This window comes from Tympanuchus pallidicinctus, unplaced genomic scaffold, assembly GCF_026119805.1.
Source record: "Tympanuchus pallidicinctus isolate F22 unplaced genomic scaffold, pur_lepc_1.0 scaffold2, whole genome shotgun sequence".
NCBI lineage: Eukaryota > Metazoa > Chordata > Aves > Galliformes > Phasianidae > Tympanuchus > Tympanuchus pallidicinctus.
In genome coordinates, this window is record NW_026294721.1 from 23,779,213 (window position 1) to 23,792,018 (window position 12,806).

Genomic DNA, 12,806 nt, shown 5'->3' on the forward strand with positions numbered 1-12,806 from the left:
CCAACATAATAAAATAGGAGGCATTATCTTCAGAGCAGCCCTCGTAGATGTATTGCAATGGGGTCCCATGTTTCACATTAAGACAATAGCAGAGTGCACAGTAAAAGCACAAAGTACTGTTACTTTGTTGAAAAATTAGTAATTACACAGAGCAAAGAAAAATGTGTTAAACAGACCCACAAATACTGGTAACGGATATGTAAACAATGGAAACTATGACTGTTAAAACTTGCATTTAAGATCTGTTCCAAAACATCTGCTAACATGATCACAAGAATTTAATCACCACTGATTAAAAAAAAAAGTTAAGTTTCCTTCAATGGGACATTTAGCTATTGCTATCAAACAAAAAAGCAAAGAACTTTTTAATTAAAGCTTCCCATCCAACAGCTGTAGCAATATCAAAGACTTTGCTTCTCCCTAAAGCAGATAGGAAATACGAGCTGTACCGCACAATATTTGAAGTCTTTTTTAATAGCTTTCTATTACCACATCCAAAACAAAAGCATGAAGCCTGGCAAGACTTTTCAATTCCTGTTTTACTGTCTTGGAAAAAGTACAACTGATTTTCATGATGCTTCGAAGAAGCACACTACCTGCAATTCAAATATGGAAGCATACTATTTTCCACAGTTTCCATTAACCAAAAAAGACAAACATTTCAAAACTAAGACTTTAGTAGAATACTGTGTTCTACTGAACCTAAACTGCACTGTGCTGAACTTGGAGGAGTTACAGAATACACTGATTTTTAACAGACATTAGTTTCACTGAGTTCTTCCGGTAAACCAAGTTCAGATTCTGACATTGAAAAGGAAATTGTCATAAACACTAACCTGGTATTTACTTTCAGGCTGCTAAGATAACAGAAAAGCTTTTCAGATTTGGTGTTGAGGGAACAATTTCTTTAGACAAAAAAAATTAAGAACAAAGGTTATGAAAACAGATTGGAGAAAGTAGGAGGAACTGAAAAACAACGATAGGAACTGTTTGAAGCAAGACTGTACTAGCACATTTCAAGAAAACTACTAAGATATAGAAGTAGAAACACAGGAAGGGAACAGTATGCATTTTTATATAACTGATTACACTACAAAATTTTTCACGTAGATGAAACTACATAAATCCATATCTACAGGAATGAGAATTTTAAGAGTTAAGCAAAAGTGTTATCCAACTAAAACAGATTCTGTTGTCCCAAGTTTTCTGTTCACATCCCACTGATTTCAGTTCTAAAAGGATCCGGTTCTACAGACAATGCAATTCTGAACTGCAAACTCAAATTCAATAGTACTACTGGATGGATTTTAAACCTCAGACCGAGTCTCAGGAACACGTCCAGAAAAATCACAACAGTTACATTAATCAAGGTCAAAGATGAGATATGGAAAAAAATCTTTGAAGAGAACCTGAAGTGCAGGAACACACAGTTCATGTTAAGAGATTAGAAGTACTATTGAAAATAAAGAGGAGGAAGTGTTGCAGCAAATAAAACCAGAGTAACAGAGAGGGAAATGGAAGGACAAAAGTAAGAGGTAAAGAGACAAAGAAATAATATCCTAAAATGCTCCCCTGTCGGGGAGAGAATTTTCAGACATCCAGATGAGACAACTGTGACAGACACATTCATTTACTCATGCAAGACACAAAAAGTATGAGCAAAATGAAGACATCTCAAAGACAAGGGTAAAAAGTAGAAGATGCAAGTAGGCATGCATCAAAGAGCTCAGAATTTCTATTGGGCTTTCACTGATCTGTTAACCTTGTCTGAAAAACAGAGACTCTTAGGAAGCAGGCAGGAATACTGTCAGTTCTGCAAGTTACTCAAAACCAGAAAGTCTATCTAGTAAAAGATAGGACACTTCTGAAACCAGAAAATAATGCGATGAAAGTTATGAACCTACATCTACTCAGTTGAGACAGAAATCAGACAAGGTAAGACAACAGATCTCAGACTAGAGGACGCCACAGGCAAACCAGCATAGCAGAACAAAATGCAACCAGTGGAGGACGAGCTGAACCAAATTACTTCTGAGTGCCAATTACATACCACTAGAGACAAAGTACAAGGCCAAAATAGAGTAAGAAAGCAATTAACAAGTATGGGATTAAGTATTTTCAATGCTTTGAAAATATGCACAAGCCTTTTCTTTATTGCAAGGAAGCAGATTTTCTGAGAAATTCTGAAGTGTTTAGCAGTGGAAACACTTTCCAAAATATCCCTGACTATTCAAGTTTTTCCACTCTGTAAATTTTCCAGTTCTACAGTAGGGAAACAGAGTGAAGAAAGGGCTATCACCCCTATCACAACTAATGACAACTAAAGAACAAAGACACAATAGTAAGTAATATATAGATTTTTGAAAATGCACAAACAGCACAGAATAACAGCACTGGGAGGGACTAGAAAGAAGTCATTTCACCTGTCCCGTATGTCTTAAAGCAATAAAATCCATAATTGAACTAACCCCAATACACGCCTAAGCTGCTACTGATGAAAATTCTGCAGCTTTTCCAAACTATTCTTCCCATTCTCTACAAGCTTTACTACTCAAAGACAGTAATTAACATGAATCTTCCTAATGATACAGCCACTAGTTCATAGTCTGTCATATAACAAGGATATTATTCTTTACAGCAACCCTTCATACAGTCAGGTACAGTAAAGCAATTAACTCCCTTGTCTTAAGCATCACACTACTTACCATGTTTCACTAGTGCACTCAGGCATTAAGAATTCATTTTACTTAGGTCCCAAATGCTTTTTCAAGTTTTTTTGTTTGTTTGTTTCCTAAAAATGTTGTGCAGACAGTGATCACTAACCCTACACAAGAAAAATCACAAATACAGTCCTTCGTTTTTGTCCCAACCAAAGAATCTCCTGTTATTCTGAGAACAGATATTCAAGGTCAGTTTTCAACCACATAAAAGGACATACTCTTTCTCATTCAACCTCACCAGCTTCAAGCTTCAGCTGTCAAGCCATGAATGAAGTATTCATTGATATACCTCTGGTAGAATCTTAAGTTCTTTATTGTGAAAGTGGTGAGGTGCTGGAACAGGCTGCCCAGAGAGGTTGAGGATGCCTCATCCTTAAAGGTGTTCAAGGCCTGCTTGGATGGGGCCCTGGGCAGCCTGGTCTAATATTAAATGGGGAGGTTGGTGGCCCTGCATGCGGCAGGGGCGTTGGAGATTCATGATCTTTGAGGTCCCTTCTAACCCTGGCCACTCTGTGATTCTGTGAATCAAAAAATCATTAAGGTTGGAAAAGATCTCTAAGACCAAGTCCAACCATCAACCTATCGCCACCACACCAACTATACCACATCCCTAATTATCACATCTCCACAGTTTTTGAATTGAACTCCAGAGTTCTTGATCCTCTGATACAACCTTCCAATTTGAGAGCTAGACATTAATAACTGTCCTACAGGTACAGTTCACAAACTACCCTTTGCATCTATCATTTAGCACATTCATTCAGATTAACCTTCTTTAGCTTGCTTGCCCTATGAAACTGTATAAAAACACTACATAAAGCTTGCAAGCCACCAGACATTCATCAAATCAAATATTTATTTGTTAACACGGCTTACCTGTTTTGGACACTGATTTTTGCAGGAAGTAAGAAGATCTTTTTCTTTTACATCTGCGCTCGTTAGTTTTCTATAGAAGAAAAGATGTATTTGTGGTAAATTCCAAATTTAGAAAAAAGAGGAAAAAAAAAACCAGGAGTCAATGCAATTAGGAATGTATTTTAAGTGTATCCCATTGCAAAGAGAAACGGAGTCATTTGTCCATATCCCATGGGACTAATATAAATGACACTAGGTCTCTATCAGACAAAAACACATAAATTAAGAGGATTTACAGTACTTTAAAGAGAACACAAAAAAAACCGTATGTGCGTGGGATGAATGTTTTTGGAGCAACAAGCATACAGAGGATACTGTTCAAACCCACACTTCCAATTTATATCCAGTAAAGCTTATCTTCCCCCACTACCCACACACTCATAAATAATTAAAAAGGAGCACAAATGATTACTAAGATGTTTTCCAACTAAAACAGATAGGGTTTGAAGGACATTTTGTTTCAGAAATCCACATTTTTCTAAGAGTTTTAGCTGTAAGATCTTTTACAATAGCTACATTAATTCTAATTCTTGTTACAAAATTCTTCTTTATTTACAGTAATAAAAGAACTGCAGATAGATTAAAAACATCATATAAGATTACTATGTACTTGCATAACTCAAAGTATTACCTTATTATTAAAGCATTAAGATCAATTCTGCTCATGAGAACAGAATAACAAGTAGTTATTTTAGCAGTAATACTAAATAAAAACACCGGAAAGATTTAAATATAAGAACAACGCAATATATTACAAATTATAACCTTGAAAAGATGTTTTATAACTTGCCATGGGAGTATCTCCCATCCCCAGACATTTCAAATGGTTTCCAAACAGAAGCATTCCAATGAAAAGTTGGGTTCAGTTCTGACACTTACAAGCATTCAATATATAGTACTGACAGTTTGCAGTGACACTTTATTTTAAGCATCTGGAGACATGATGGACAATCCCCAGGATGACAGGGTAAAACACATCGGTGAGGACAGCCCAATGGCCGTGGCTTGGTACACTCCTCTTCACACTGCAAACATTCTGGACCTGCCTAACAAAATAAAAACAAAGTAAGTGGCACTAAAGAAAGTGCCAAACGTTTGTTTACTAGATGCCACTAACAAGCTTTTAGACAGAAGAAAGAGTTGGGGAGTTGGGGCATTTTTTCCCATCGAACTCAGCTATTCAGTAACTTATCCCTCAAGCAAAATATTAAAATGTGTTTTCTTTTTCTTTTAAAGAAATGTCAGTGTATATGGGACAAAAAGAGCTCTACTTTGTCTCTTAGACATGAAAGAACCTCTGAATAATAGTGTTTTGGAAAAGAGCCATGAAGTCTGTTCATTTTCTATGGAAAACTATTAGAAAAAGAATTTCATATTCAGAACTAACTCTTCCCACCCAACGTGTTATTGTAGTACTTCAGTCATGATACACTGCTCTACAATACAAGGGTGTGGAGGTTTAAGAAGCAAAATAATTCAATTTCCCTGCATGTATGATTGTTCATGTAGTCCTCCCAGAAAATATTTGATGAACATTAAGGTAAAATATGTTTCATTCCTACTTGTTCCTATCCCAATAACTTAGACAGAACTCCAATTTGGAAATATGCACAGATAAAATCAATGTGATTTAATAACTGAACCCATTCAGCACAGTATTCAAAACACACACAACCACATTCAAATGCTCAGTTTCACATAGAACCAACCAAAGTAAAGCCAATTTACCCAAGATGAGGCTACACAATGCTTCTGCAAAAGAACTAAATCATAAAATCATCAAGGTTGGAAAAGACCTCCAGGAACACCCAGTCCAACTGTTAACCCATCAAACCATGCTCACTAAAGCACATCCCTCACTGCCACACCTGCACAGTTCTTGAACACCCTCAGGGACAGTGACTCCACCAACCCTGGGCAGCCTGTTGCAGTGCTTGACCACTCTTCTGAGAAGAAATTTTTCCTTATGTTCAACTTGAACCTTTCCTGGCACATCCTGACGCCATTACCTCTTGTATGATCACTAGTCACCTGAGAAAAGAAGCTGAACACTATCTCTCTACAATCTCCTTTGAGGTAGTTGTAGAGAGCAACAAGATCTATCCTGAGCTTCCTTTTCTTCAGACTGAACAGTCCCAGTTCTCTCAGCCACTCCTCATGCAACTTGCATTCAGGCTCTTCAAAAGTTTCGTTGCCCTTCTCTGGACGTGCTCCAAGGTCTCAATGTCTTCTGTGTACTGAGGGGCCCAAAACTGAACAGAGTACTCGAGGTGCAGCCTCATCACTGCCAAGCACAGAGGGACGATCACTTTCCTAAGCCTGCTGGCTGCGCTACTTCTGATAGAAACCAGAATGCCAGTGGCCTCATGGGCCACTTGCTGGCTCACCTTCAGCCAGCTGCCCACCAGAACCTCCACAGATCCTTTTGCACCACACAGCTTTCCAAGCCTGTAGCACTGTATGAGGCTGTTGTGACCAACGTGCAAGACCCAGCACTTGGTCTCTTTTTGAACCTCACACAATCAGCCTTATCCCACGGATCTAACCATTGTTTTATGCTGTTTAATACAAGGGCATAAGGATTTAAGTTTTAAATATTTTTCCTCTTATTTTCTTCCACTTACAGTTGAACAATCTTTGCTGCAGAAGTTTAAAAAGGAAACTTTCTACAATGATCATCTTCAAAACACATCGTGCCTAAATCAATACCTAGGAAGATAGCAGCAAATGAAAGCATTTTTAGATTTGTGACAAGAAACGTAGCAAGCTGTGTGTAAATGCAAACAGCTGGCCTTTCTACTGCATTTTCTAACAGGCAGAAAAAAATCTTAATTCCAGACAAAAATAATTACACACACCAGCAAGAAATTTAAACAGCCCTTTTCTGAATACATTTGCCATTTAGTCTATTAAAACAACAGAAGTTTTAAGATATCAAGAACAACTGGAGTTCGTTCAAAGAAAATTGAGAAATGAGATCTTATTCAGATTTCATATGTACATAAGCATCCCTTTTTTGAGATTGCATTGCCTCATCCAAAATGGAGCCAGGCATAACCTGACCCATACATACCTCAATTGGTTAAACTGCAGGAATAAGCAGACACTCTCTTACACTCATAACTAGAGATCTTAGAGTGCTGTCACTCTTGGTATTTATTGTTGTCATTCTATTGCTGGACTTTGTTGGTCCACAACAGCTTGCCCTAACAGCTCAAACTCCTCAGACAAAAAGTCTGCAATCATTAATTAAATACTATCATAACTGCACTATAATTAGTTATCAGATAAACAACACCTCTTCTAAGACTCAAATTCAGAAATTAATAATCCTATTAAAGTTCACTGGAACAGGCTGCCCAGGGAGGTTGTGGAGTCTCCTTCTCTGGAGATGTTCAAGACCTGCCTGGATGCCTACCTGTGTGACCTGGTGTAGGGAACCTGCTTTGGCAGGGGGGTTGGACTCGATGATCTCTGGAGGTCCTTCCAACCCCTACAATTCTGTGATTCAAATACAATAAGCTAAAATATAATAGATATGTTTTCACAGAATCACAGAATGGTTTTGTATTCTATTGAATGCTTGCTCAGTTTTCTAGATGACTAGAGGTGATGCTGTTTTGTTTTTTTAATTAATGCTTTAAAAGCTTAAAAAGTCTTTTTCCTCCAAACTATGACTCTCTCAAACCATAAGCTATGTGCTCTTGACTGATCAAAACTACAGCAACTTTCATCTTTGCATTTTCATTTGTTTTACAACATCATTTTCAGCAACTAAGATCTATAGCTCATAAGTGACAGTTTCTAGAAGAAATTGATAAACATGAATATATCGCTCCAGTGATTCAGAAAGTCTTTGCCTGCTCTGCAATCTGTGCTCTCTGCCACAGATGTCAGACCTTCTCAACCCATATCCAGCTCTTCTCAGTAAGCAGCTTTCCCAGTAGACTGAAAGTGTGTTTGCTCAGAGGCATTATCAGTAGGTTGTTAAAACAAAGCAACATAACATTAACCTACAAAAAACAAAATGTGCAGCATTTATGAAATACATAATACTGTCCCAGTTTTGTTGTCTAAGGAGTACAGACTAGTAACTGTCACAACATCAGTGGGAATAGAGCACACATATATCAGTTTCCAGTGGAATCTGTAATAGATCTATGTGTTCGAGCAGCAAATTCTTTATTTTCCAGTTAAAACTGAAGACAGTATTTAAAACAAAGTTAAAGCAAAAGAGAAATCAACCTACCTTCTTTCCATCTGCATTACTGCTGATTTTAGTAACATGATGACATTCCTTCATACAAGTGTGATTCTGACAACTAAGAAGTCGCCCACAAAATCTTTTACATGAGTAGGGACCTGCAGAGTGACACGGTAATGGACTAACCTGGAAGATAAAAATATAAGATTACTATAAGTAGGTAACTTTGTATCTATCTGTTTATATTTATAGGCAGATAGCATGTGCATGTGTATATAAGATTGTACATGTATACTGTGTCATGTGTGTATGAACATTTATATACAACACACACCACCATTAGAGAAACTTTTGTTCTTAAGTATTTTGCAAAAGAACAAAATCAGCAGAAAGCAATTGACTTTATTTTTTTTAATATATATACACAGACACTTCAGGCTCTCATCCCTACAATCACACATTTATTTTATGCTGATTAATTACTTAATTAATTAATTGGTAAAAAAAACCTTGCTAACTTTCACAAACTAGCTCCCTTCTTTCCCATCTCCTTTTCCTTTTCTAAACAGACTACTACAATCTTAAACCCCATAGTGCCATTTAGTCCTTCTTTCTGGTTTACAACCGTGTCCACCAGGAAAGGTTCCCAAAATGCTCTATATTTATTACAAAAGCTGTCTATAGTTTGTTATAGTTTGTTTCCATGGGGCTAATTGTGTTATGGTCATCACAGATGCAAAACATTCTTACAGTTTTACCTTTAACTTCCACTGGTAATGAAATAGATTGTTAGCTAACCTTGTTAACTAAGTTACTTCCCTGAAGCTGAATGGTAAAAGTACCTTCCAATATAGAAAATATTAAAGGAAACTCACTCATTTCTATTTTTCTACCATTACATAACATTCACATGGGAAAAAAAAAATGTTTCTCTGTCACAAAATCCATTTTTTAAAAAATCGTGATCACTATACAGAGAAAAAGAGAAACTATTTCTGATGTTACCACGAAACAGGCTGATGTGACATAATTCACTTTGACTGTGATTTTATGTTATGGCTTTAGTTGACTGAATAGCTTCACTCTGCACCCCTTCTTTTTCTCTCTTCCAACTCTACAATCCTAATTGCACTCTTCTACCACTTACTTTGAACAAGCTCTACTACACATCTGTCTTTAGAGCAAAACAATGCAGCTAATTAAAATGGAAGAAAATAAATTGACAGAAAAACAAGTTATTTTATTTTGCGAGTCTCACAAGATGCTTGGCCATACAAGCAGGTGAGTAAGGTAAAAGAAAATGGAAGCATATAAGTTAGGGTGAGGAACATTCTCCCTTCAGCAGTGTGCACATGCTGATTTCCTTCAATCCTAAGTAAAACTACACAAAGCAGGATTTGAATCCACTTGCTTATAGAAATCTTTTTTGATCCCATACCAGAGAAAAAAAAAAAAAGAAAAAAGACTGGATTTCACATTAAGCCATTGCAAAACAGAATTCATTCACAAAACTTCTGAATTCCTTCTCATCCTGACCCACAGAAAATCTGTGAACAGGAAGAATCCATATGAGAGACTGAACTCCAGAGGAAAAAAAGCAGGGGGCTTCTCTTACATCCTTATATGAGAACTGCAGCTCATTACACTGGCTAAGGCACTACTGCAGCTATGAAACATATCCGAATGCTGCCTGCCCCTACTGCCTCCTGCAAGCACACTACAGCTCAGTCCGTAATGGCTTTTGCTTTTGTTGGCCAAATGAGTAAAAGCCAGCAACAGGCCTAATGAAAGAGAGCCTAAAAGAGAGAATACTGCTGTGTGCAATGAACATACACTGATTAGCTGAGCTTGTATCATTTCTATTATCCTGCCCCTTCCCATTTCTCCATCTCCTTCCTCCTCCTCCCTCTCCTAGTCACTTCATTCCAGCAACAAGGTAAATAGTAAAAACGATGTTGGAAGGTAAAAGAAGAAAAGACAGTAAGGAGGCACCATTCTCTGTTCACTAAAGAATAAGAGCAAAGAAAAAAAAAGACATGACAGCTTTTAGAAGCTTTCCAGGACATTTTTCAAATGGAAAAAAAAACCATAACCAATAGATGCATCAGTTGAAATACAAAAATAAAAACCAAGCACAATACAGCAGACTAACAGTATTCCTCCTATAAATTATCCACACATACAAAAAAATCAGAATAATACAACACAGCATTACATTTCTACCAAAGAAAACACATACTCAACCCCCTCCCATCCCCCCAAAAAACAAGAAAATAAGTATTCTTTCTTCCTAAAAACAAAACCGATTTTCCAGTATGTTCTAAATACTCATCATAACCAAAACAAGAATATTTTCCTAAAACCTTCTGCGGGGACTTTAAAACTTTTCCATAAAAATAGATTTTGAATATAAACATCAACTCTCAGAATTCAATTTTAAAGAGACCACAGGTACGTTACTGCTATGAAATGTGAAAGTCAAAAATAAAAGTAAACCACCAAGTTTTATTTTGTGGTGGCAACAATTATGATGACAGGTGATTTTCACACCTACAAGTTCAATCAGAATTGGGTGCTGCTTTTAAGCACTTTGATTTATAAGAAAAAAGAATTAACAACTGCTCTAATTACATGTAAAGATACTTGAAATTGACACCATAAAAATACTTAAAAGAAAGCTGCAAGCTGTAGCCACAGAAAATCTTATTTTAGGCTAAATATCTTGTAGAATGGTACTTCAGTGAACACAAATTTGATAAAATTATGTTTCCTGAAAAGTAGTTTTAAGCCTGTTATCTCAAGTGATAAATCACTTTCCTAAATACATAAAGACATGTGAGTAGAACTAAATCTATCCCTTAAAATAAATTAAAATGTCAAAGAGAAATTAAAAAAGAAAAAAAAACTTCACTGATACAATGCAGCATCAACACTAGTTAAAATTATTGTCCAAGGGGAAATGTAAAGAAAATAAATTTGTACTAGTAATAGCATACAATTCCTAAACTGCTGGTATCCATTCTCTCTTCTATTCATTATCTGCAGGCATCTTGGTAAAGCACAAGGAGCCCTTGTAGACTGTTTCATCCTCAGCTAACTGCTTTTTCTACCTCACCCATTGCAGGCTGTATAACAATGGTCCAACAAAAGCAAATCATAGTGCAACAATGAATCCCCCTCTTCATAGGAAAACTTTCCTTGAGAAAACCATTACACTGCTCACCTGTGAAACTTTCAGATTTCCCTGTGAAAATCCCCTCAGGGGCTGGAAACTATTGCAATAGAGCAACTGTTCAGAAATCTATACAAACAATTTCTCCTTCTAGCAAAAGTAAATTACTTTGAGGTGAGAGTATTTGTTAAGAGCCAATGAGACCGTAAAACACTGAGCAAACACTATTGGTTTTGTGGGATTTTTTTCCTTCTTTTTAGAGATCTCAGAGCAACATTAAATGTTCAAGGCACTGAAAACACACTGTAAACACACTGAACTCACACAGTAATAAACAAGTCATTCTTTTCTTCTCCTGCTACCAAAGTCTCTAAGATTAGGACACTTAATTCCTCTCCAGAGGCTGCCAAACTTGAGCAGGAAAGAAACATTGCACTCTGTTGGCCAAAAGATGGAAAGTTCCATCTAATCTCAGTAAACATAAATTCCTTAAGTATAAACTCTGAGATTCCTCCTTATTTTTCTACAGTAAGCTGTAACAATACCATGACCCAAAGTCATGGTTTAACTGACTCTGCTAAGAGCATTATGCAACAGAGAGGGGATTTCCTTGTTCAGATATTTTGAAATAAGCAGTCATAAATACACTTTGAAATTTAAATCATTTTCTCTAATAAGAGAAGGGAGGTATATGAAGTTCACATCCTTGCAAATCTGAACAATTCCAAAACAGCTTACATTATCTACCTCACTTTATGTTGGGCTGATTGCACAAAGTTGTTTTCTTGTTTGTTTGTTTGTTTTGTTTTAATGCAAGGTCACTAAAGATAGGATGAGATTTATTATGATCTATCACAAGAGATGTCATTCATTCAAAATAAGATACAGTTGATATACCTGGAAGTTTTGCTGTGGAAAGCAAAAACATAAATCAGCTGTTCCAACTACAAACAAAAAGACATGATTGTTCCTTTCATGCAGTTCAAGAACATACTTTTCTTTGGCAACTAGCAAGCTGAAAAGCAGCTCTGTGGAAACTGTCTTCACACAGCATGTTTGGATCAATAAATGCATTGCACAAATAGACTGCTATTTTAACTTTGTTAAAAAAATCTGTGACATTGCCACCACATATTGTGCCACCATTACAACTCATACCAAAAGATCATTAAAGAAGATCAAAGAAGAAAAAAAGTGGGTATCTTGAATATTTAAAGTTTACTATTTTTTAGAAATTTTCACGAGATTAAAATAGAATTAGGTTTCCTATACTGGTATCAGCTGTGCTTTGATAGTGCATTACTTACCAGTAGAGGTTTTACCGAACCGAGGTGTAAATAGCAGTATTTTTTTAAGATTAATTTAGCAATTATCTTTTGAAAAATGAGAAAAACATGCTGATCTTCTATTCCTTGACTTTTAGAAATGATTGTGAATACTGACACTATTACTCAGGTTCAGTGTTTATTCTATTTTCTTATTATACTATGTAAGCCAGAACAGCCAATGACTTGATTTGAGATGGAGAAGCCTAAATCTCAAAAGGTAAGCTAATAATTCAACTGTGTTGTCTGACATTATCCATTTACGCTTAGATCAAATCACTTAAGAATTTTCTGGTACAGCACTATATTCTCTTTCCTTTTGAAATGAACACAAAGACACATCAGGTGCTGAGAAATTGAAGAAATAGAACAGGGAGAGAAGAAGAACTATACAATGAAGCGGGAAAGAAAACCACAGAACTACATAGTGAAGACAGAACAAATCAATTTAAACACTATTTGAACAAATA

At 36.3% G+C, this 12,806-nt stretch overlaps 1 protein-coding gene across 1 annotated transcript in view; it reads right to left on the reverse strand.

Moving 5' to 3' along the window:
* NFXL1 (nuclear transcription factor, X-box binding like 1) overlaps positions 1-12,806 on the reverse strand; it is a 43,321-nt gene that overhangs the window by 17,101 nt on the left and 13,414 nt on the right. The window contains exons 16-18 of the mRNA XM_052681920.1: positions 7,885-8,025; positions 4,515-4,681; positions 3,597-3,666 (exon numbers count right to left, since the gene is read on the reverse strand). Coding sequence (XP_052537880.1) covers positions 3,597-3,666; positions 4,515-4,681; positions 7,885-8,025 — 378 coding nt within the window. The remainder of the gene's footprint in view (positions 1-3,596; positions 3,667-4,514; positions 4,682-7,884; positions 8,026-12,806) is intronic.